The 26,644-nt window shown below is 40.3% G+C and overlaps 1 protein-coding gene and 1 non-coding gene across 2 annotated transcripts; both read right to left on the reverse strand.

Moving 5' to 3' along the window:
• Window positions 1-1,023: 1,023 nt before the first annotated feature.
• XKRX (XK related X-linked) lies at window positions 1,024-14,338 on the reverse strand. The gene is made up of 3 exons (XM_039218101.1): window positions 13,955-14,338; window positions 8,900-9,168; window positions 1,024-2,259 (listed from the first exon to the last, which is right to left on the reverse strand). Exons 1-3 carry the CDS (start codon window positions 14,287-14,289, stop codon window positions 1,514-1,516), a joined length of 1,350 nt encoding a protein of 449 aa, XP_039074032.1. The 5' UTR covers window positions 14,290-14,338; the 3' UTR covers window positions 1,024-1,513.
• On the reverse strand, window positions 9,977-10,079 carry LOC120220896. Its single transcript, XR_005525680.1, has one exon. It is a non-coding gene; the product is annotated as a U6 spliceosomal RNA (small nuclear RNA).
• Window positions 14,339-26,644: the final 12,306 nt, after the last annotated feature.

A 26,644-nucleotide genomic window follows, 5' to 3' on the forward strand; every position in this document is an offset into this window, starting at 1 on the left:
ATATCCTGATATTGGGTAAAAGGAAGGGAAATAGCTAAAGATAAACTCTAAACATGATCCCAAGAGTAAAACTGAATGGGGATGAGAAGCTTTAGGTCAGATTGTTTGCAATTTCTCACAACACTGTGGTAGCAACAATTGGTACATGTTACTAGGAATTCTCACTTTCTTGGTCTGTGAGGAGTAAGCATTAATTAGGTAAATGCTGGGATACCAGGTCCCAGTAGGCAGTGGTCATACTAACCTCAATTTCTTGGTTACTTTAGAGGCATCTAGCTGGCATTCCCATCAACATACCCAACTGACAGAAGATGTAAACACTGAGACACGTAGGAAAGGTAGATATGCATTCATCCACTGGGGGCGTGGGAATGAGCAGAGGATCAACATTTCCTTTTAGAAAATAAAACCCTGTAGGCAAAAACCAGTACCAATGATGAGCTAATGTGATCCAGTTTCCCTCCTCTGCCTTAACTCTACCTTGGAGTATTAGCCATCATCCAAACCCCAAACAACATGAAGGTTATGTCCCCTTCTCTTTCCCCTAAAAACAAAACAACAAAATAGAACAGTAGGAGACACAAAGCAATCTTCATTTCTCCCATACATTAGAAACATTTTCAATTACAGTTCACCTTCTCTGAGATCCACATCAAGCAGTAAAACACCAAGAGCACATAAAAGCCAGGTTGGAGGGAATTCCTGAAATGAGGCTCAAAGTGAGAGATTTTACTCAACCTCTCCATTCCACAAGCTAGAGTCTTATGTAGATCCTGGAGAAAGAGTCATTTTGGCTTATGCCCTGAAGGAATTCTACTTGGCATTCCCTCCTCAGAGTGTGCCTATGAAGGGCTGCTAGAAAAGATAAGTTTTTGAAGAATGATCACTAGTAAAATCCTGATGGAGAGCTAACTTGTTTGAAGACTAGCTCGTTTAATAGTGGGAGTTTTCTTCTTAAGCCAGAATTTCTCGTTGGATTTTTAAAAACCCAGCCATGCTTACAGTTACAGGTTCCACTAATTAGTTACAGGTTCCATTAATTAGCCAGTTTCCTGAGGTACCCATAGCTAGCAAGTTGTCACATCCTCTCTTATCCGTCAGTATATATTCTAGTGGGATTCTGGGCTTTCAGCCCTAGGAAAGCTCAGTAATGCCTCAATCAAATGAACAGGGCTACAAGATCACACACAGAGAGCCTAAAGTGCTTGGAGGTAAGTTATCCCCTAGGGCCAGACAGATGACCTGGGTGGGAGGGGTGTTCACAGAATCCCTGGCCCTTCTGGGCATACAATAGCTACCCTGGTTTCCAAACACAGGGTATTTGTGTTTCCAAACACAGTCAATCTTAAGGAAATAAAACCTATCCAGGAGCTGCTCTTTCTTCTTATAGGCTTACCAGAAAGTTTAAGAAAATGTCCTGGTGGGTAGTCACCTATGAGCCCTATCCTCTCCTTCAATTTCACAGTTGCTCTTGGTAACCCCAAACCTATCCCTAAATACCCAGAAGATTGAATCAGACAATGCTTTGCCTTGCTTCAGCATCACAGGATGGCTCTGAGTTCTCAACTCTGCCCAGGGGGTGCCGGTGGCAGCAGACACAGTGGAGGTAGTCCACTACATTGTGGGTAAAGAGTGTGCGCAATGGGTGCAAGTACTGGAAGAAAAGGAGCATGAAACCAATGGAAATCAGATAAGCAATGATGAGCTGCAAAGCAATCAAGGAATGACAGTAATTCAGCAACACTTTCACCCCAAAGAACTTGAAAACCAAAACCATGATCACATTTTCTACCAATCTCACACTATAGTGTAGGCCCATATGTCCCCAGTTCTGACCTTTGTCAACAAGGTCCCTATCTGCCAATTTCAACTGCAAAGCTGACCAGCAGGAGAAGTTGATGCCAGCATAGAGGACAGTAATGGAAATCAGCACTACCAGGGTGCCAACCCGGCTGAAATTTTTCTCAATGTTATTGGGCATCTGGGCACCACTCCTCCAGAACTTAACCCAAGGCTCAAAGAGAATGATCAGGAAGTTAAGCAATAAAAAGGGCACAGCTTTCAATTTCAACGTGGCTGAGAATAGCACCAGAATCACAAGGCGGGAAGTGATCTCCAACGTCCGCCAGATGGTGATGCAGAGGACTTCTAATGGCCCAAGGCGAATCTTGTATTCATCATACTTGATCTGGATAGCCAACATATTGCAGAGGGTAGCCCCATAGGTGACAGATATCAGGGAAAAGACCATTAACACAGCTGTAAGAAAAAAAAACAAAACAAAAAACAGAAAAAATTGACAATCAGACTATGTTGATGAAATGTAAACTCTGACCCATAGATCCATAGAGATGATAGGTGAGACTTGAGGGCCCAGTTAAGAGCATATGAAACTCACATATGAATACAGCTATGTTGGCATAGAAAACAGCATGCACAGAGGTGCCTGGGTGGCTCAGTTAACCGTCTGACTCTTGATTTTGGCTCAAGTCATGATCTCACAGTTCATGAGATAGAGCCCGGCAGCAAGCTTCATGGTGACAGTGCAGAGCCTGCTTGGGATTCTCTCTCTCCTCTCCCTCTGGTCCTCCCTTCACTCGGGTGTGCAAACTCTCTCTCGCAAAATAAACATTAAAAAAAAATTTTTAAAGAAAACAGCATGCACAGAAAAAATGGGAATAAACTGAAATATAATTTTTGTGATAGGGATTATACTAAAAAATTTTTTTGTTTCTCTAATTTCTAATTTCCCACAATGAACACACATTGTAATACTTTAATAATCATATAAACATACAAAATATACTTTTTAAAGTTTATTTGAGAGAGACAAAGAGAGCATGAATCAGGGAGGGAGAGATTAAAAAAAAGGGAGAGAAAGTCTCAAGCAGGCTTTGCACTGTCAGCACAGAGCCCGACATATGGCTCAAACTCACAAAACTGTGAGATCATGACCTGGGTGAAAATCAAGAGTTGGAGGCTTAACTGACTGAGCCACCCAGACACCCCACAAAATGAGGTTTTTAAAAAGAGTGGATCTCAAAACTAGCATTGAGAGGTCACTAATACAAGAAGAGCATATATAAATAGGGCAGCATCCACTTGATGAATAGGCTTCTGAGCAAAGCATGAAGAAGGCAGAAGGAGTTCTGAAAAAATCCAGTCTTAGGAAATTCATGGGAATGCCTTTGGTTATAGAAGTCCCTTCTTTGACATACATCTTCTTTAAGGAACTAATCTTGTATGTGCCTGTAGAATGTGTCAGAATGTATACTGGAAATTTTACAAAGGCAGAAAGGATCATGTCTATTTTGTTCATTGCTTGTATCCCCAGATTCTAACATACTTCCTGGAACATAGCAGGTGCTCACTGTTTGTGGAATTAATGAGGAATTTTGAGTTTAGAAAGGCAGCATAACATATCTACAGTTAGAAGCCCTTGGTTCAGCCCTGTGAAAGCTGTGTGAAAGTCACTGAATATCTATGTGCCTTAATTCCCCAACTCACTGAGATACTCTAGAATTGCTTGCATTAATCATCAGGAATATCTGTTTATCATCTGGGTGCTATGGTATATTTTAGGAATCTCCAATCTTCTACCAGAATGGTTTAAAATTAAAAAAAAAAAATCACAGCCCATAACATCCATACCACTATATAGAATTGGCCCTGAAGAGTCAGGGTGCTCCGTAACTTGCTACACTCAGTATCAGTAATAAATCACATAATGGCCCTTTCCTTTTATTCCTTTCTATCAAAAAATACCAATCAGTAAGAAAAATCTACTGGTCTCAAGGAGAGTGAGAGGCCTGAGGGGTAACTCATCCAAAAAAAAAAAAAAAAAAGCTGGAACTTTCTGTTCCCATAAAAATACTGGATCCAGGGAACTGGAGCAATGGAGATGTCAACTTAATCTCTAAGAAAAGTGAAAACCTCCCCATGGAAACCCAAAAAGAAGCACAGCTTTGTTTCCAAGATCCTTTTCAGCTCTAAGCAGAGTGTTTGAATCTCAAAGACTGGAATGAGAGACTCTCTTGAAGTGTCTACTCTTAGCCTTGTTTTTTTATCATTTTTCTGTGTTTATTGAGATATAATTACATATAATATTGTATTAGTTTAAGGTGTACAACATAATGATTTGATATACTCAGCTTTATAAACCATTCTTAGGGGCGCCTGGGTGGCTCAGTCAGTTAAGTGTCCGACTTCAGCTCAGGTCATGATCTCAGGGTTCGTGGGTTCGAGCCCCTCATTGGGCTCTGTGCTGACAGCTCAGAGCCTGGAGCCTACTTCAGATTCTGTATCTTCCTCTCTCTCTGCCCTTCTCCCACTCTCTCTCTGTCTCTCAAAATAAAATAAAGACATAAAAAATTTAAAAAAATAAACTACTCTTAGTCCCAGCCTTAAGAATTGATGCTCCTGTGGACTTAGGAACATCAGAGTGTATATACATCTAGCCCAGTGTGGTGATGCTTTCCCTTAAATTAGAACTCATTTATTGATAGTAATTTAATACAAGGAGGAAAACCTGATAATTTCCATAAATGTAAAAACACCTTCCATCTGTCTCCCTACAAATAAACTCATGCCATAATAGATCATAATGCTGTTAGTTAATTTGCTCATCTACACTGATCCAGATGGCCTTCAACAGAAAAAGATATTAGAAAAGGGATAGCAAGGAGAAGACAGAAAAGTGGATGAAAATGAGGAAAACTAAACCAAAAAAACTGTTATAAACCCTTAAGAGATGGTACTATCAGAAAGTTTTTGATAGGAGACATCACCAAAGAATCAAAAACAAGGCCTTGGAGAAAGTTTCCCTTACATTCTTTGTAGAGTGATATATGGCTAGAAATATGGGATCTGCAGGCAGACATCCTGGATTCCAGTCCAATCTTTTCCAACTACTACTTATGAAACCATGGGGAATTTGCTTAACCTCACAGGGACTCTCTTTCCTCATATGTTAAAATGGGGATGACAATAATTATATCAGAGGGCTGTTGTAAAAATTAAAATAATTACATGTAAAGGGCTTAGAGAAATGTTCAGAACATAGTAAATGCTAGCTGCTAGCTCCTATCACTATCATCATTCCCCATTTCCAAAACGTGTAGTACATGCATTTCCTCTACTTAGGCACTACCCGGACACTTAGGAAATCAGGTGATTTAAAAATTAATGGAATACCTAGAAATAAGCCTTACAGAAATATGCAAATCCTACAGGAAAAAATGATACAACTTTACTAACGTACATTTCATTACATATTTTTTAATGTACTTCAGTAAAGTTGTACAGTCTTCTTACTATAGGCCTTGCACATTTATGGCATAGATTGTGGTGATATTTCATGGATGTATACTTATTTCCAGACTCATCAAAGTGGATATGTTTAAATAGGCAGAGATTCTTGTCAATCATACCTCAATAAAGTGATTTAAAAATATTTAACAAAATGGAGAGATATAGCATCTTCTAATATGAAACTGATTGATCCTGTAAAGATGTAAATTCCCTCCAAAATAACCTAAATGATTTAATGCAATCCCAATATACAGTCTCAATGAAATGTTGTTGTTTTCTTTTGTTGTTATTGTTTTGCGTTTTGGTGGAACATCATCTATTTAGAAGATTAGGCTAAATTGTCCTATCAGATAGGAGTTGTTAAAAGCCTTTGTAAGAAGTGCACACAATCTAAAAGCAACAAAGAATTTAAATACATAAAAATTTAATACTTCAGAAAGCCAGAAGTTATATTGTGTATCTTATATGGTGTGTTGCACATGTGTGTCATGCCTTTTACATGTATGACATGCACATGCACTTTTAAATAATTTTCTAATGTTTATTTATTTCTGAGAGAGAGAGACAGAGTGGGAATGACGAAGGAGCAGAGAGAGAGAGGGAGACACAGAATCTAAAGCAGGCTCCAGGCTCTGAGCTGTCAGCACAGAGCCCGATGTAGGTCTTGAACCCATGAACTCTAAGATCATGACCTGAGCCGAAGTCTGACTCTTAATGGATGGAGCCACCCAGGTGCCCCAATGCACTTTTAAAATGTATGTATGTACACACATATAAAACATTATACAAATATATACATGCACATTTATCTACAGCAGAGAAAAGATTAATACCAGAAAAAGAAACTAACTCCTACAAATTAATAAGAAAAAGAACCCACTAAAGACTATGAGTAAAAATATAAACAATTTAAAGAACACAAGAACCACCCATGAAAAGGTGCTCAGCTTCTCTCACAATTAAAAGCAGATGATTTAAGTAGTCAGTTTTTAAATTTTATAATTCTATAACTAAATAATATTTAGTTTAACATATAAAGAAAAAGCATATTCATACACTACATGTTGGCATATAAATTCATACAACCCTTTGGGAGGGCTATCTGGCAGTACTGATAAAATTCCAAACATGCATATCCTTTCACCCAGTACTTCTATTGCTAAGAATTTAGCCTATGATATCTCACTCCAGTACACAGATACTTAGAAAGATCTTTACTGGAGCAGTTTAGGATTAGAAAAAAATTTCTGAATGGAAAAATTAGAAACAAAGTTTAATCCTACCACTAGAAGATTAGGGAACAAGAAAGAATGGCCCAAATTATATAAGGAAAATGTACATTATACACTTATCATTATTATATATGCATATATAAATAGCCATTGAAGAAAGATTGGCATACTTTTGAAAAAGACATGTTGCTCAACAGAATGTTTAATACAGTCCTTTTTGACAAAAGTACATATACAAATATATTGTACGTATGTTTATATACTAAAAAAAAGTCTGGAAGGATATATATTGAATGGTTAACAGAGATTACCTTTGGGGAGTAAAATTATATCTCTTATTTCATATATACTCTGGGTTTTGAATCTTCACTATAATCATGTCTGATTTTTATAATTAAAAAATAAGAACACAATAACACATGGTCATAGTAAGAATTTTAAACCATATACATTTCAAACCATATAGAAGGATATAAAGAAAAAGGTAAAAGTTGACTGACTTCTCATTTTCACTGCCCATAGGTAAATGGTTTCTTACATATCCTTCTGGAAATTTTCTATGCATATAGGATTACTTATAAGTCAATTGATTTGTGCATGCATTACTTTTGTAATGTATACATATTTTATTTTATTTTATTTTTTATATAGTTTATATATAAAAATATATATGATTTTTATATATTTATATATAAAATATATATAATTTTTTATATATTTATATATAAATATATAAATTTATTTATTTATTTATTTTTGAGACAGAGAGACAGAGCATGGGTGGGGGAGGGGCACAGAGAGAGGGAGACACAGAATCTGAAACAGGCTCCAGGCTCTGAGCTGCCAGCACAGAACCCCATGCGATGCGGGGCTCCAACCCACCCCGTGAGATCATGACCTGAGCCGAAGTTGGATGCTTAACCGACTGAGCCACCCATGTGCCCCTACATATTTTAATTAGATGATTTGATGACCTTCAAAATTCTCAGGAGGAAAACATCATCATTTCCTTTTCTCTTCACACTACTATCAATTCTAGGTATGTAAAAAGCATTGAGACCAACAGAACTTCAAGAACAATTCCTAGTGGAGAAAAAGAGAAAAGGGGACAAATTCCCTCTTTACACTTATTTGTGACATGGGGCTTTCCCACGCAGGATTAGCATCTAATAATGAGGAAATGGTTCAAAGCTGTACCCACAGCTGTACCAGCTCCAACCCAAGCAGATGAAGCTAATCTTGGGCTGTTAAAACCTATTAACAGTACTTTATCTTGACTTTGAAAACACTGACTCACATTTCCTCCTCTTCTAGAGGTCTTACTCATCTCAGGAGCCCTCTTTTACAAGTGGAAAATTAAGACTGTGACCTCTTGGGTAACTTCCTCCCCAAATCACACAGAAGGTCAGAACTGGGAGCAAGCCTCATTCTCATCAGGATTCATTCCACACCCCTTTTCCTTCTCCCCACTGGAGTTGGGAGAAGTGATTACATCAGTGTTTCCCAAATGTGGCTGATCAGAATCAACTAGGGTATTTAAAAAAGACACAGATTCCTGGCCTCCCCACACTCAGACTGAGTCAGGTCTGAGTAGGGGATGTAATTTTTTTTAAAACCGGGCTTTTGGGGCACCTGGGTGGCTCAGTCGGTTAATCGTCCAACTTCGGCTCAGGTCATGATCTCACGGTTCCTAGGTTTGAGCCCCGCTTCAGGCTCTGTGCTGATAGCTCTTCGGAGCCTGTCTTTGGATTCTGTGTCTCCCTCTCTCTCTGACCCTCCCCTGCTCACGCTCTCTTTCTCTCTCTCAAAAATAAACATTAAAAAAAATTTTTAAAGGAGCTTTCATCCAGTAATGTGTTTTCTCATGATCAGTAATATTTTGGGAACCTCTTATTAAAAGATGGCCATTCCTAAAGCAAAACAAACAAAAACCCCTTAGTATAATTTAAATACCCTGGGCTAGGGAAAATGTCCTACTGAGTGCTGGTATTATCAGCTTCTTCTGGACCCAGAGAGGGTTTATCTGTGGCATTTTTAGTCTAAATGGATTACCCCAGTTTAAGAAATGTGGGAGGCCTAAGATGTCTGGCTCCCCAAGTTCTCTATCTAACATTGCTGTCCATTAGTACTTTGTGCAATGGTGGAAATGTTCTGCAATACCTGTGCTGTCCAATACAGTAACTAGTAACCACACACAACTATTGAACACCTGAAATGTGGCTAGTATGACTGAGGAAGTAATTTTTTTTCATTTTAATTTAAATAACCAGATGAGGTCAGTATATTAGACAGCTCAGGTGTGAGGTACTAAGACCCCTGATTTAAATAGAGCCCTCCCCTCTCCTGACCCTACTCACCTCTACCCAGGGGGACCTCTGCAGAGATCAGAGTCACATAGAGCTGATAGGTCAGCTGGGGCACTGAGCCCAGGAAGGCTTGGATCTGTGACATACGTTTGTAGGCATTGCGATGCATAGCCAGAGTCCGGATGGAGTGGCCCACCTCCCATTCTATCAGCACCTCCTCGCCATTTATTAGCATCTTCTTTCGGGTGAGGCTGACATAGGGCTCCTCCTGCCCCTCTTTCTTCCACAGTGTGAGGTACTTAATCATGGCCTCCAAACATCTGAGGAAGTAAAGCATCACAGGCACTTAACTAAAGCTATCCTGGCAAGGGAGGCTGCAATGGGGGTGAGGGAAGAATAATACCCTCAGGGAGTTTGTGCTACTTTTTGCCATTCCTTTTCTCCCATTCTACTCATTTGTCATGAGTCAAAGAGTTGGTCATGTCTTCTACAAGTTACTTGAGTCTAAATCTTTTTTTGTTTAGTCATCTACTGACTTCAGAACACTATTTCAGAGTGGGTTTTTTTTTTTTTTTTTTTTTTTTTTTTTTTTTTTTTTTTTTTTTTTTTTTTTTTTTTTTTTTTTTTTTTTTTTTTTTTTTTAGGATTTAAGGAATTGCTTTGTCTTAAGAATAGACCTATGGTAGGGGAACCTGGGTGGTCAGTCTGTTAAGTGTCTGACTGGCTCAGGTCCTGATCTCACCTGATCTGGCTCAGGTCTTTGATCTCACGTTGGTGAGTTCGAGCCCCACGTTGGGCTCTGTGCTGACAGCACAGATCCAGCACAGAGCCTGGATCCTGCTTCAGATTCTGTGTCTCCCTCTCTGCCCCTCCCCCACTCACTGTTTATCAAAAATAAACATTAAAATTTTTTAAATAAAAGAATAGGCCTATGGTAGAAAAGTGCCTTGAATGCAAAGAAAAATATGTAAATAATGTGTTGAGAGAAAATGATAAATATTCTTATTTTTTAAAGACTCTGTGGGTGATTTTTTTTCCTTCCAAATTTTTATTTAAATTCTAGTCAGTTAACATACGGTGCAATATTGGTTTCAGGAGTAGAATTAAGTAATTCATCAATTACATACAAAAAATATGGAACACTTCACAAATCTGCATGTCATCCTTGTGCAGGGGCATGCTAATCTCTGTATCATTCCAATTTTAGTATATGTGCTGCCAAAGTGAGCACAATGATGAAGGTTCTTAAAGGCCCTGGTTTTCATAACACCTCAAGTTCCTGAGGTAAAGCTTTCTTTATGCAAAGCATTTACTTCCATACTTGGGGCTTTTTAGTTCTGCTCTTTTCAAGACAAAGCCAATAACTATAATTGTCTTGCCAAAAAGTCTTAGAGAGGATCTAGAAAACACTTCATCTATACAGTGATGCCAGTCAATAACAAAGGTACTTACAAGACTCGACAACTCAGAACTGAATGTGCTACATACCTAGGGAACAACAAAATCTCTCTCTAAAGGTTGCTTTGGGGGCCTCTTGACCTATCTGGAGCCAAGAGCCTTTTAAACTTCTTTCTTTACAGGAGAAAAACATCGTTATGAGAGCCTACCAACTTTAGTGATATGTGCAATAGTGATAAGACCACATTTCCTGCTGTATCCCTCCCATCTCCCCATATAAATCAGAAGTCTTTAAGCAATTCTGATGTGGTGAATAGAAGAGAAGCAACTAGAACATTTTGTTTCGAACACCTGAGTTATCACTGCGTCCACTCACCCTGACAGGAATGGAAACTGTGGACCATTATGATAAGTAAGAACAGTTGTGAAAATTAAGCCATCTTTCCTGACTGAGAGCATGGGTTGTATTTATCTTGCCCACAAGCCTTACCACATGGTGTGTATTTGATCAATATTTTCTGAGCTAATGAAAGAGTAAGAAGAAAAGACTACAGGGTGAGAAATGATGGGAGGAGAGGATGATCTTAATGGCAATGTAATTTAATGGAAAAAATAGGCTAAAGATGAGCTCAGAGATTTATATGCTTTCTAGGCCTTTGGATCCCAATAGGAAGGTTTGGAATGTGTGCTGGCTGCCATTCTCCATGTCCCTTTGAGACTGGGGCATATGTCCCATTCAGAAGCATGATGTCTCAAACTCTAAAACCTGGGAGAGTAAAAGAAGAGAGAACAGAGAAGAAAAAAGCTAAGTGTGTTTCCAACGAAAGATTTTAGATTTTTAACCCAGACTCATCAGTTCTATTCCTGAATAAAATATTGGGGGAGATAGTGGCAGGAAGCATTCTGTTTATGCTTCTAAAGGCTATTTACTGGTTTAACTAAGGGTGTTTGCCTTGCCTCTAAGCTTCAGTAAATTAGAGTATATTTTCATTTTCAGAAGTAGCTTTGCTTTTCAGAAAAGGGACCCAGGTCCTCTATACCTCCCTGTGCCTAATAGCACTAATCAAATTCCTCTCTACCAAAAAGTAATTTGCCTTGAAAATAAGCATATCAAGGATATAATTTATGAACTTTTAATTGTTTCTTCCCTGCTGTCAGGTTAGCTGAGATTATAAATGCTTTCCAATAATTTCTAGTGGAAGCTAAATAACAAAAATTGAAATACAGTACGCAACACTCCAAATGGAGGGTCCACATCAAAGATGGCTTGGGAGGCCACAAAGCAAAGGAGGGAAGTCTAAACTCTGGACTGGGGCGGGACTTGCTGAAATTTGCATCTTGAGAGCGCTTGATCTATTAATTCAATATATTGCATTCGAAAAAGGAAAGAATGGTTTCCTTGCTCCTCTACTGACATCTCTAAATTTCTTGGTTCCAAGTTCAAGACAAAGTCTGTTGCAGTTGACCTCCAAAGATTTAGAATTGGAGAGGTACCTGGGTGGCTCAGTCAGTTGAGGGTCCGACTTTGGCTCAGGTCATGATCTCACGGTTCGTGGGTTCGAGCCCTGCATTGGATCTCTGTGCTGACAGCCCAGAGCCTGGAGCCCGCTTCAGATTCTGTGTCTCTCTCTTTCTCTGCCCTTCCCCTGCTCATACTGTGTCTCTCAAAAACAAATAAACATTAAAATTTTTTTTTAAGATTTAGAATTGTAAAGGACCTTTAGATTCCTTAGTCCAAAGGTTGAATATAGGCCAGCTGTCTCACCAACAGCTGTGGTTTGGCCTATACTGTGCTTTTACATAATGATCAAATCGCCACAATTTAAAATGATGGTTCATATAAAATCCTGTCTTGGAAGTTCCTCCTGAAAAGTTGGGGAACGTGGCAACGTTATGTCTAAATTCTAACAGTGTAACAATGGATTGGAACTGTAGCATAGCTGCCTCCTTTAGGCAAATTATGCAGACTCCAGCTTGCCACTCTATTCACTATTCTCTATCATTCCTCTAACACTGAAATTTCGTTTTCCTTTATCATCACACGTGAAGCTACCTGTTTTCTCATACTTGGTACACTTCACTCATTTATGAGATCTGCCTGGCCCCTGTAGGCATTTGCATTTGAGACCCATGATCTAGCCCAACCCGTTTATCGTATAGATGAAGAAACTGGGGCCCAAGGCATCTTGAGAGATTTCACCAAAGCCATAAAACTAGTCAGTGACAGAGATAGGACTAGACTCCATGCCACTGAAATTCCAGGCTACTATTTCTGCTGATATCCCATATTTTCTCTAATGTAGCCTAATCAATCTCTCCTAGTTTGAAAATAAATTGATTTAAAAAGAAATTAAGTAGGGAGGTTCCAACCTTAAACAGTTCCAGACTGTGTTTAGTTCTCTAAGAATGAAATATCTTCCCACAACACTCTGACATGTATTCTTCAGCTGATTGCAGGTTTCTGCCTCTCTTGCAATCAAGACAAACCTGGTCCATTCTTTCCTCCTGACTTCATAAGTTTTGCAACCTCTCCCTACCTTGAAAATCTCATAGTATCCAGATGAGACTGCTGACACAGATGCCTGTCTCCCTAAGGCACATTTTCATCCCTTCAAGGCAATCTTAATGGAAAGACTTGATACTTGTGCTACAGCATCCAGACTTTCTTTCTTTGCCCCCTCTAATCATGTACCTGTATTGTAGAAAGATACAAAGCAATAAACAGGAGACTGATGAACCAATACAGAAAACTAACTACAGGGCGCCTGGGTTCTTCATTCGATTAAGCATCCAACTTTGTTCACCTCAGGCTCAGGTTATGATCTTGTGGTTCGTGAGTTCAAGCAGCACGTCAGGATCTGTGCTGACAGATCAGAGCCTGGAGCCTGCTTTGGATTCTGTGTCACCCTCTCTGTCTGCTCCTCCCCCTCTCACGCTTTCTCTCTTTCAAAAATAAACATTTAAAAATGTTTTTAAAAAGAAGTACAATGGGTACCAGATGACCAAAAATAGCTTAAAATATTTCCCAGATGTCAAATAACTGGAAAATTTGGATATGGCCGCAGCACCAGTCCAAGCAGCTCTGGGTAAAGACATTGAATGTGAGATACAATTTATAGAATGTCTTAAAAGGCAGAGTCAAACTAACACACTGTGAAGTTATGACCTGTGTGCACAGGTTAACCTCATCAGCTGGTCCCATACCAATTTTCACAACTCAAATCCAAATAGCAAACACTGTCTAATGAAGTCTTATCTGTGGTACCGTACCTAACCAGGTACATGGCACATGTTCACTGCGGTGGCATTTAAGATTTCAGATAAAGTCTCTTTGCATGGTGGGCAGGGAAGCCGAGAGTGGGAGGGAATGGGAGAAATGATTAGATCAGAGGTACAGTTTCAGTCTTGTGAATATTAGCTTCATCTTTCTCTGCACAAATCAGATAGGGGTAGGAAATAAAAAGTTGCACACAGAGGTGCCTGGGTGGCTCAGTCAGTTAAGCGGTTAAGCATCTGACTTGGGCTCAGGTCATGATCTCCTGGTTCATGAGTTCCAGCCCCATGTCCGGTTCTGTGCTGATAGCTCGGAGCCTGGGGCCTGCTTCAGATTCTGTGTCTCCCTCTCTCTCTGCCCCTCCCCTGCTCACACTCTGTCGGTCTCTCAAAAATAAACAATTAAAAAAAATTTTTAAAGTAAAAAGTGCTCACCTGATAACAGGTCCCAAGAGGATTAGATGCATAAACAATGATAGCGGCTTGTCTTTGGCCAGATCTCTGTGGACAAAAATGAGGGTCAACTGGACCATAATGGATGAAAACATAAAGAAGGATAAGGTGTATGTCATCCAGTAGGTTTCACTATTCTTTCGATAGATTCTAACCATGTACAAGGCAGATGCAGCCTCTCCACAGTACAAAAAGGTGGAGAAGAGGATGCCAAATGGAAAGGTAAATCGAGGGTTGGCCCCACGGATGACATCTTCCTCCAGAGATGAAATTGAATCCACGTTAGGCTCCTCAGGAATTTCATAAACTCGGTCCATTGCCGAAGTTCTGAGTGTTGCAGTCTGGTCTTCAGAGCAACCCCCACCCCTACCCAAGGGAACCCTGTAGCCACTGCAGTCCAAGTATCAGTGAAGAGAGCTGTCAGGTACGACTGCAGAACGGAGATCTGCTAGTTAGAGCAGGAGACCCCTCTTTCTAGTCTCCAGTTACACTTGTTTGAGTCTGGGATGGAGAGCCCAGGAGTACCACTTTGAACCTGACTCTTCATTGGCCCAGGATTCCAATCGTCCACATATGTTCTGTGAAACCTGGACAAGGCAAAAGCAAGCATTTTAGTGCCCAGTCCGGAATCCAATTCTAGGCACGCGAAAGGCCATGGGGACCGCTGTTTCCTTGGCCGCTTCTCCAGGCGCAGCCTCCCAGGGAGGGGGGTGGTAGCCACTCTGTCTCGGCACCAACACTCGGCAGCTCCTCGGGACGAGTCCTGACCAGTATGCCCTCTCAAACCTGCGGAGAACTGAACCAGGGCAGAAGAGCGGGTGCAGCCTGAGCGTCCTTTCCGGGGTTCATTTCAGTGCCCAGGCATTCTAGTTATTGCTAGGCTGTAGCTAGCTCGCCGGCGCTCGCTCAAGGACCCGCACAGAATCCAGGGTATTCAGGCGGACTCCTTGGATTCCCCAAGTCCCGCCCCCAAGGCAGCTGGCCAACCAGGCCAGAGTGAAGGCACAACCCTGGCCCCGAGCGGAATCTCCAATCTCCTGGGAGAGAAGCAGGGCGCAGGCGTGCGGTAGGGTCAACAGATGGCTAAGGGGGCTTCTTTTCTACAGAGAAACTTTGCTAGCAAGAAGCATGACGTGCGGGACGCCAGCCCGGGAGGGCAAAGGCAGATGTCAACAAACTCTTGGGCGCCGTCTGCCGCTGGGGTTCTCCCTGGCCTGAAATTCCAGGTGCAGGAGGTCCGCGGCTTCAGGAACTCAGGCACTGATGGCGGGGGCGGGCGAAGTGGGAGGGAAGGCCCGGGCCGTGCAAAACCATCCTGCGGGTTCCAGGGCAGGCAGCCCAAGGAAGCGCCGGGTGGAGAGGCGTGGCAAAAAGGGACTTGAGCCAGTCTTTGGAATCGCTTTTCACCACGAACCCCAGATCCCAGAGGGAGCTACAGCTTTCCTCTTCCCCAAAAGCAGCAGACGCCCACTTCTACCCCTCCCTCCCGAACTAGCTCGCTCGCAAACTTGCTCAACCCACGCGGTTAGGCAGGTGTGTCTCTCAGGGTTGAGCTTCCCCGGGTCCTATTGCCCTCCAGATAATATCATGGTGGGGTGGGGCGGAGGAGACCTGAGAGGCAATTGGGCCATAGTTTCGTTTCCAGGCAAGATTGTGTGCAGCGCAGGTAAGATAGAAAAGGATAGTTGGGTGTCAGGACTCAAGGTCAGGCCTACAGGCACTGAAAACTCATATGCCTTGATTTCCCCATTTGTAAGATGAGGACAGGATAGGAACTTTAGAATGAACTTTCAGGTCTTTGGCTGGAAGGTTCTGAAGAGGTGCCAAATTCTAAATAGACTGGAGATGAGTCAAGGGAACTGTTAGTAAAAACTGAGAGGGGTGTCTTAAAGAGGTCAGAATATTGCCAGGATTCTTAAGATCAACACTCCCCCACTTCACTGAGCTTTTGCATTTGCATAATTCTAAACCCCAGAGAAAAAGAGAAAACATCTGCCTCTTGGTAATAATACAAATGTAGCAGAGACTGTGCCAATCTCCTTTTGCTGCAGGAAGTCAGTAAAATGAATCTATGTGAAGAATGGTCAATTAGCAGCCACCAAAATGATGGCCTTGAGAAAGATTTAGTCTTGGTGTGGTGTTGAATTTTAAGATTCCTGCAATTGCTGCCTCCTTTTCCCAGGGCTGATTCGGGGACAAATCAATGTCTAAAGGTTGTTGCCTTTGAAGCAGGCACACTAGCTTGGTCTGCACCTGTGCTAGCAGCTGGGTTAACAGGCTGATCCTTCCTCCTTTCCTTTTCACAAGGCAGGCCAACACTGAGAACACTTCACACTGGGTGTTAATTAGTTTGGCCTTTCCAACTGGCACAGGGTTCTCCACCAACAGTATGGGGAAAGAGCCTCTGGGGCTTCTTAGGAACCTGGTCTTCAGATGGATCTCAAGTAGGGTGACAATCTCATTTCAATTTGCTGAGATGGCATAAATTGGTTACCCTAGAGCGGGAGACCAAAGCTAGGAAAAATACAGAATCCCAACTGTTTTTTAGCCTTCTTCCTTCCCTGTGCCCTCACCAACCCCCAAATACACAAATCTACAAGGCGTTCCTACTTTGTTCCTAAACAACTCCTTCTATATGCTGTTAAAAGGGTCTCTGTAATCACCAAACTACTTCCCTCTCCATCTTCATCGTCTACATTACCCTACCACAGATTCTTTGCTCCAGTCCAGCAAATTTTTCATTTGCTTATACTTGTCTTGCTTACTCCCACCTCTGTGTCTTGTTGAGGTCATTTACAGCTTGCTTCAGATTCTGTCTTCCTCTCTGCCCCTCCCCCACTCATGCTGTCTCTGTCTCTCTCTCTCTCTGTGTATCAAAAATAACCATTAAAATTTTTCAAAAAAAAGAATTAAAAAATGGTGATGATGATGAATCTTCCTCCCCCACACTTCCTCCAGGAAACCATGCAAGACAGGCACACTCTTCTCTAAGAGCTGTAGCCACTGTAGCTGGGGCATAAAGTCCTTTGGGACACACACTGCCTCAGTCAGCCATTCAGCTCACAAGAGGATGCCAGCCCACATGATATGTCCCTTCTCGGAGTTCCTACTGCACTTTTTTTTTTTTTTTTTTTGTCAACACCATGCTTTAGCACCGAATTACAAATTATTTCAAGTGTATTAATTTTTATTCCACAACTACATTTTGCCATAAGCTCCTTAAAGCACAGCCCCTACTGTTACACTTTTTTTTTTTAATTCCTCCATGGCTGATATAGACCTGTAAGTTTCCTGCCATCTGATCCCTCTCACGCACCAGCTACTCTATTTTCAGCCTTAGGACTCTCTGGCACTTTAGGTCACTAAATCCTCTGGTCTCTTATTTCTTTGTTCCTTTTGCCTTGCTGGGAGAAACCGAGAATTTGCCCTGTTTCTGTCCAACTCTCTTTCCTTACAGGCAATCTCTCCAGTCCTTTGTTCTTCTTAGGAGTAGACATACTGGAAATGTTGACATTCATGAGACTACTGAGGCCCTGAGGACCCCTTCAAAATTAAAACCACTCATCTCCCAAAAACTGGTCATCTGAGGTAATATCCCTATGCATCCCTTGAATACTAGCTAGTTCAGGGTCAATTTCCTCTTCTTGAAAAATGAAAGTTCTACAGTCAAGGGAGACCCAAGCTTTTACTTTCCCCTGCAGCACTTCCAACCCCAAACTCACCAGGAAAAGAGTCTAAAAGCTCTTGGCATCTTTATTAGCATTTGGAACACCTCTGAACTATATAAGGGTCTGGGATAGGTTCAAACTTTCAAGCCAATGCAGCCAGAGCTGACTTGTAAGAGGTAGCTGTCATGCATGAAAGAAGAGGAGAGGAGGGGTGGCTGGGTGAGCCTGCGTGGCTCAGTCAGTTAAGCATCCGACTTCAGCTTAGGTCATGATCTTGTGGTTTGTGGGTTCAAGGCCCACATCAGGCTTTGTGCTGACAGTTCAGAGCCTGGAGTCTGCTTTGGATTCTGTGTCTTCCTCCCTCTCTGCCCTTCCCCTGATCACCCTCTGTCTCTCTGTCTCTGTCTCTCTCTCAACAAATAAACATTAATTTTTTTTTTTTTTAAAAGGGAAGAGGAGAGGAAGGAGTGAGATGTGCAGCAAGTGGTTGATAGTCGTCATAGAACACTAGCTGGTAGGAGGTGATGTGCAAGGCCCAGAGAATTGGTAGCTAGGATGGAAGAATGATTTCATTCTATAGAATGCTTGGTTTGAATCTTTAAAAGATATCTAATTCAAAATCAATTACACAACCTCTGGACCTTTTCTTTTCACTGTAAGCTCCTTGAGGACAGAAAAATTTTCCTATCCTATTCAGAGCCACTCCCTCATCAGTATCATCCCTAGGTGGGATCTGGGCCTAGAGTCAAAACATAAGGGAGTTCCCTGCAGTCCTTCTCTCTAGCATTTTTGTTTATAAAAATTTGGTTAATGGGCCCTTGAGTGTCTCAGTCAGTTAAGTGTGAGTCTTGATTTCAGCTCAGGTCATGATCTTGCAGTTTTTGGGTTCGAGCCCCGCATCAGGCACTGCAGTAACAACACAGAGCCTTCTTGAGATTTTCTCCCTTTTCTCTCTGCCCCTACCTGGCTTGCTCTTTCTCTCTCTAAACAAATAAATAAACTTTAAAAATTTTTTGTAAAAATATGGTTACAACGACCATCTAAATTAGCATTGGCAGGAAAGAAGTGCTATTGCAAACTGCAGCATGGAATTTGGGGACGATGGGTATTGCCAGGCAGAGATGGCAAGCTCTACATACATTGCCTAGTAGAAGGGGGGGGGGCACAGGATGGATAATATTTATTTTCTAAGTCTTTTTTTTTTTTTAAATAATGGCTATATTGAGATCTAATTTATACACCATACAACTCACCCATTTAAAGGGTACAGTTCAATGGTTTTAGTATAAAGTTGTGCAGCCATTACCATTACCTAACTCCAGAATATTTTCATCACTCCCAAAAGAAACTCCATACCTGTTAAGCCCTCGCTACCCTTTCCCCTCCCCTGCCCAGCCCTAGACAATCACTAATCTACTTTCCATCTCTGTGGATTTATCTATTCTGGACTTTTCAAATAAATGGAATCATAATATATGACTTTTTGTGTGTCTGGCTTTCACTTAGCATAATGTTATCAAAATTCATCTGCATTATAGAATATATTAGCATTTCATTTCTTTTTATGTTAAATAATATTCCATTATATGAGTATATCACATTTTGTTTATCCATTCGTCATTTTATGGACATCAGGGTTTGTATTAGTCAGGGTTTTCCGGAGAAACAGAACAGGGCAGGGAGATAGTTTAAGGAATTGGCTCACACAATTATGAGGGCTCTTTGCAGGGCAGGCAAGCAGGATGCAAATTCAGGAAAGGGTTGATGTTGCAGTCTTGAGCACAAAGGATGCAAATAGGCAGAACTTTTTTTTATTAAGTTTTTAATTTAAATTCCAGTATTATTAACATGCAGTGTTATATTAGTTTCACGTGTATGATATAGTGATTCAACAAGTCCATACATTACTCAGCGCTCATCAGGACAAGTGCACTCCTTAATTCCCTTCACCTATTTCCCCCATTTCCCCCACCTACCTGCCCTCTGTTAGCTATCAGTTTGTTCTCTATTGTTAAGAGTCTTGTTTCTTAAACAGATGTGAACATACGGGAAGGGGAGGAAAAAGAGAAGAGAGGGAAACAAACCACAAGAGACTCTTAGAGAACAAACTGAAGGTCGATGGTGGAAGGTGGGTGGGAGATGGGCTAGATGGGTGATGGGTATGAAGGAGGGCACGTGTGATGGGCACTGGGTATTGTATGTTAAGTGATGAATCACTGAATTCTTCTCCTGAAACCAATATTGCACTCTACACTAACTAAAATTTAGATTAAAAAAGGGTCTGTTTCTTGGTTTGCCCCTATGTTCATTTGCTTGGTTTCTTAAATTCCACATATGAGTGAAATCATATGGTATTTGTCTTTCTCTGATTTATTTTGCTTAACATTATACTCTCTAGCTCCATCCATGTTGTTGTAAATGGTAAGATTTCATTCTTTTTTTATGGCTGAATCATATTCCATTGTATATATAATACATATATACAATATTTGTTAAGGCTTGTTTTGTGGCCTAACATGTGATCTGTTCTGGAGAATGTTCCATGTGCATTTGAAAAGAATGTGTATTCTGCTGTATTAAGATGGAATGTTCTGAATGTATGTTACATACATCTGGTCCAGTGTGTCATTCAAAGAAACAAGCAGAATTTCTGTGTTGCAGTCTGAAGGTGGACTCCTAAGGTCTTCAACTGATTGGATGAGGTCCAGGCACATTATGGAGAGTAACACATTTTACTCAAGGTCTACTGATTTAGATGTTAATCACATCCAAAAGAAAAAAGAAAAAAACCTTCACGGTACATCTACACTGCTGTTTGAACAAACAACTGGGCATCAAGGCCTAGCCAAGTTATGTAGCCTAGCCACATAAAATTAACCATCATAGGGTTATTTTCACTTTTTGGTAGTATGAATAGTACACTTAGGAATATTCATATACACCTTTTTGCATAAAGTTGTTTTCAATTCACAGGGGTATATACCTACAGATAAAATGCTGGATCAAATGGTAACTACATGTAAACAAAATGTCACCTGTAGTTTGCTCCCTCGTACAATTCAGTAAGAATTAAACTATCTGCATACACTTTCATATTCTTTTTTATTGGGCACATTATGCAATCATTGGACCTTGAGGTATTCAACCTTATGGCCAAGGGAATGAAATAGTCCAGCAGGGCCAAGAGGAGAAAGAGACTCCCCCTAGACTACATGATGAGTCAGTGGACGAGCTAAGAGTAGAAAGCAACAATTAAGATCATGAAACATGTGCTGTTACCAAATTACCTCCCCAGTACTCCTGCCTCCTACTTGGCTTTACTGCTAAAGGGTCCCCAAACCATTAAAAAACTTCAGCTCTAAACATTTTTAAAAGATGGAGTTATTATTGGTGGGAGAAGTCAGAGCAGCAGGAAAAGTAGGGTAAATTAGGTTGGCACCTTCAGATCGCAATGTCACACCCTGGAAAGAGAAATCAGGTAAAGACAAGGTAGTGAGACCACAGTGAGCCAGATAATACACAGGCCTGCCTATCAGGACAGAAATCAGGCTGTGTCAGATCTCTCTGACAGACAGTAGCAGGGTGTAGTAAAAAGAGTCACATTATGGACACACTGTGGTTTTAAATATGGATCTGCTTCTAAACTTCTGTGTGACCTTGGCCCTCCCTGGAATCTCTAAGATCCCTTTCACCTTGACATCCTGTGATATCTGTGTAGTTAGGCATGGCCAGGCCTCCTAGAATCCCTGATTTTATGCATAATACTGTGGTTTTATAACCATCAAGGAACCAAACAAGCCAATTTTCAAAAAGCCCTTGCCAATTTCTCCTAGAGTCCTAGAGATATGTTGTCACATGTGAAATACATATAATCATGTTTATAATAGCCAAAGACTGGATGAAAGCTAAACATCCACCAACAAAAGACCGCTTACATACATTCTACTACAAGAAGGATATAATACTATGCAGCCATGCTGCCATAAAAGTACATAAATATCTTTAAGTACTGATGTGAAACAGTATTCTATAGTTTAAGTGACAAAAAGCAAGGTGCAGAATAGTATTTATGGTATGCCACAATTTGTATATATACAAACATACCTACAGTATCTCTGGGAGGATACACACATGCACAAAAACTGGTAAGAGACTGACTCAAGGGAAGGGAAATGGACAATTAGCGAGACAGCAGAGAAAATAGGTATTCATCTGTTCAAAACAGAACCTTAACCTGGGATGCTTGGGTGGCTCCATTGGTTAAGTGTCTGACTTCAGCTCAGGTTGTGATCTCATGGTCTATGGGTTCAAGCCCCACATCGGGCTCAGTGCTGACAGCTCAGAGCTTGGTGCCTACTTCGAATTCTGTGTCTCCCTCTCTCTCTGACCCCTTCTACTCCCAGCTCATGCTCTGTCTTTCTCTTTCAAAAATAAGTAAATATTGAAAGAAAATTTAAGAAGAACTTTAACCAACCATGTAACAGAGCCATCTTTTTCAACCATCTAACAGAATTTAAGTGAACAAAGTTAGGAGTGATTTTGTTTCTGAAAGCAGAAAGAAGAATCTAAGGCAATTTTCTTGCTCAGCCTATCTCAGAAGTGTGTTCGTGGACATCCCAGGTCTGTAGCTATTTCCTTCCCTCTCTGCCCTCAAGACTTGAAGGTGTATCTTGAGAGTTGCTTCAGGCAGTTAACTGACAAAGGAAACTGGAGAGGGTAGGAGAAGCTTCTTTTGGGGTGAGGCTTGGAAGAAGAGTGAAGACAGATGTTCATAGTAGCCAGGAGTTTGCAAACTCCCAAGTGAGGCACATAGGATTTTCTCATTCCTTGAAAAAGCTGTTGCTGATGCCATGGTATGTCATGGGGTCACTAATACCAGGCCAGATACCCAGACAATAAACTGAATTTTAATTATCAGTCCCCTAGAAGAACAAAAAGAGGTCATTCTTGTTTGTCAAATAAATATCATAAACAGCATTCGTTGAAAAGTAGTAACAATATAACAAGGACAAAGTTTAAAAAGATGCAATTCATAGCCAGGAATTAACCATAGGTTAATACATTCAGTGGGAAGAACAATTTGTCCTCTATTTAGATTTAATTTATGAAGGATAACCATACATTAAATTAAGTGAGGAATTAAGCTTCAAAATATGACTCAATAAGCAAAAAGTCTAGGGCCTGGTTTGAATATTGTAAGTAGGAAAATTTAACACTTTTTTGGAAATATAACTGCTTTACTTTATTATACAAATTAGAGTAAACTAAAAGAGCTTTTTAGTTTAAATAATATTAACACCAATACTGAGTGTTTACTATATGTCAAGTGCTGTTACAAGCTGTTTATGATCTCATTTAATACTCACAATGTCCTTATGAGATAGGAGCTAGGATCATCTCCAGCATATGAATAAGGACACTGTGACGCAGAAAAGTTAAATGGCTTCTCTAAGCTAAAACAGCTTAGATCGTAGGGCTGGGATTCGAACGTAGGAAGCCAGGCTCTGGTTCCTGGGCCCTAGTCATTTCAAACAGCAAAGAATTGCGTGGAAAATTCAAATATAGGAAATATTGGGAATCAACTTGACAATTCCAAGGACATCAGCCAGAAAGATCTGCATTTGTGAAATTCATATCTGAACTATTTTAACAGTTACCTGAGTGGTTTCCTTACCTAGTTTCTATAACTTACACTTTCCCACATTATCTAGCTTCCTGTGATACCTCTATCGTCATGTCACTCCTTTGACCAAAAGCTTCCAGAGGCTCCCTTCTGCCTATCTAATAGATCTCAGACTTGAATGTGCATCATACACACCTGAGGAACTTGCTTAAAATACTGATTTCCTAAGCTACAACCCACAAAATTTGAATTAGTAGGTCAGAGTGGGGCCTGGGAATCTGTGTTTTAAGCAAGCTTTGCAAAAACTCTGGCCTATGTGGACAAAGCCCAAATACTTTGTTCTAGCATTCAAGGCTGTCCATGACCTGGCCCCAAGCCACCTAACTGCTAATATAAATGCTCTATTCTAGAATGCCTGTTGTCCTCAAACTTCTCATATAGGAGGCATTTCTAATTCTAAATCTTTGGCTACCCCATCTAACCCATCTGAAATGACCTCCTGACTTTTATCCTACTATTCAAACACATTATTCCCTTCAAGGTCAAGCCCAAGTTTCATCTGTTCTACAAGTCTCTCCTTAAATTCTCCAACCCATAAAGGTATCATTCTTTTTCTGATCAATTAGATCTGTCTGACCTCTACTGTCTGACCCCTATCCTTTTGGCATTTAACTGGTTTCAAGAGTATATGCCTTGCTTCTCAATTTGACTGATGGCTGCCACTACCCACATGTGTCTATTTAAACTAATTAAGATTATGGGGCACCTGGGTGGTTCAGTTGATTAAGCCTCCAATTTCAGCTCAGGTCATAATCTCACAGTTTGTGGTTTAGAGCCCCGCGTCGGGCTTTGTGCTGACAGCTCAGAGCCTGGAGCCTGCTTCAGATTCTGTGTCTCCCTCTCTCTCTGCCCCTCCTCCACTCATGTTCTGTTTCTCTCTGTCTCAAAAATAAACAATCATTAAAATTTTTTAAATTAATTAATATTAAATAAAGTTAAAATTTTGGTTCCTCAGTCATACTTGCCACATTTTCAAGTGCTCAATAACCAGAGAGAACATTTCCACATTACAGAAAGTTCTAATGGACAGCATGGCAAGAGTTGGCTTATAGATGTCACAGCTGCCTTCTTACATACTCTAAAGTTAAAATAAAAATGTATACTGGCCACAAATAGTGATAGATTTTCCTTTTAAACTGATTCTAATTTCCAGTAAATGGAGCCCAGGAGATGAGTCTCAAATGTAAATATCATTCCATATTTCTAATAGAGTTTCAAAATTCTTGGCTTTTCTGAATTCTCATTCTCCTTGACCGCTCTGCTACATTTGGCATTACATAGAGCAGATTTCCCTCTCCTACTAGAAATGCTCTCCTCATTTGCTTCCATGACACTGTAATAACAGGAATGATCATCATTATTTTATTGAGCTCTTATCATGTGCCATGCTAAGCACTTTACATACTTCAACAACCATGTTAAGTAAATAGTATTATAATTGCCATTTTATAGATGCGGTATCTGAAGTCAAAGAATATTCATTTGTTCAAGGACTCAAAGCTAGTACGTGGTAGTGCTGGGAACAGAGCCCAAACATCTCTTCTTAAGAATCATCGGTAAGGGTCCTTGAGTGGCTCAGTCGATTACATGTCTGCTTCTTGATTTTGGCTCAGGTCCTGATCTCACGGTTTGTGAGATGAATCCCTCCTTGGAATTCTCTCTCCCTCTCTCTCTGCCTCTCCCATATTCTCTCTCTCTCTCTTTCAAAATAAATAAATAAGCATTCTTTTAAAAAATGTCATTACTAGATCAAAGATCAAAGATGCAGACTATCAATTTCAACATCAAAGAACAGAAGTAGCCTCTTCTTTTCTTTTATCCCTACCTTTTTAAAACTCTATCTTATTCTATGTCACACATCCCTCTGGTAGATTGTTAAGGTCTTAACAGCCTGAGGAATTTAAAGCCAATTACCAAGTAATTGAGAAAAAATAACCACAATAGGTCAGGGAAAACAGGGACTAGGTACTGCCTTTTGCTTTCAAAAATTGTTTTCTCCTAAATACCCTGTATGCCCTTAACATTAAAATCTGTGTTGTTCAGGACTTACAATTGTGTTTCAAGTACTCTGCCAATAGTCCATTTTAATTACACTGGAGAGCATTTATAGATTTTTTGTTTTCTGGGCTGGGCTTTGTGTCCAGCAGATGCTGCCAGAACTAGTCTAACAAGATAGTCTTGAAGTGCTGGAGGAGTTCAGTTTGAGGTTGGAACAGTCACTTGTTTATTAGTTTTTCACATTACATTGTTTACTGATACCCTTAAGCAGGTCAAATGCAGCATTCCCGGCCAGTAGACAGAGAGTGGGGATATAGAATAAAAAGCTTATAGCAATCTTGCTGCCTGCCTTCATGGATAAGAGGCAGTCAACCCTGTTGATCTAAACTTCACCAGGCTCCCATAATGTATTCTCAGTTACACAAAGCCTAGCAATTGGAGACAAGGAGCTTAGTTAATGATTGGGCAGATCCTTTGGAGGTTGAGGCATCCAGTACTTAGGTTAAGAAAGAATAAAGAAAATGGGATATCTCTGTACCTTCCCCTCAATTTTACTGTGAACTTTAAACTGCTATAAAAATAAACAAGAAGGAATACTGGCTTCTTGTCCTAGGTCTATAACTAGTTGGCTCTGTGTGGGTGTTTGTGTGTAGGGGGGTGTACATGCAAATATTCAAGGAGAACTTTTTTCCTTTTATTATCTATGCATGTACCATAAACATTATAGGATATTCTTTATGTCCTTATATTGTATATAAATATAATTATGTGAAACTTTATGAAAAATTTTCCTCAGTATGTTTTCAATACATTTTGTTCAAGTTCTATGTTGCTACATATATTTATAATTCATTTTAACTCCTTTAATGGAATTCCATCAGATGAATACACAATAATTTATATATTCACTCTGTTGATGGTCACTTAGTTTCTTTTCTATATTTTACTATCACAAATAAAATTCTTCAGTGGACATCTGTATATACATGTGCACACATGGAAGAGTTTCTCTTGATTAAAAATCATTGAGCAAACCTTTGTTGCTAACAGTCTGAATCAATACTAAGGCAAAATGGTAAAATCCTTTCTTTAGTTACTGAAATTAAAAAAGTTTGAAGGGAGCAAGGGAATCAAGAGCAAAAATAAACGATTGGGACCTCATCAAGATTAAAAGCTTCTGCACAGCAAAGGAAACAACCCACAAAACTAATAGGCAACCAACGGAATGGGAAAAGATAGTTGCAAACGACATATCAGATAAAGGGTTAATATCCAGAATCTATAAGGAACTCACCAACCTCCACACCCGAAAAACAAACAACC

This window comes from Hyaena hyaena, unplaced genomic scaffold (genome assembly GCF_003009895.1).
Source record: "Hyaena hyaena isolate Hyena2069 unplaced genomic scaffold, ASM300989v1 scaffold_744, whole genome shotgun sequence".
NCBI lineage: Eukaryota > Metazoa > Chordata > Mammalia > Carnivora > Hyaenidae > Hyaena > Hyaena hyaena.

What these genes read in the sequence shown, in the direction of transcription:
- XKRX (XM_039218101.1), bottom strand. Translation starts at nt 14,289, where the DNA reads ATGGACCGAGTTTATGAAATTCCTGAGGAGCCTAACGTGGATTCAATT. An exon ending in CTCTTGGGACCTGTTATCAG is followed by an intron (nt 9,169 to 13,954) that starts GTGAGCACTTTT and finishes TTACTTCCTCAG; the next exon opens with ATGTTTGGAGGCCATGATTA. An exon ending in AGAGGTCCCCCTGGGTAGAG is followed by an intron (nt 2,260 to 8,899) that starts GTGAGTAGGGTC and finishes TTTTTCTTACAG; the next exon opens with CTGTGTTAATGGTCTTTTCC.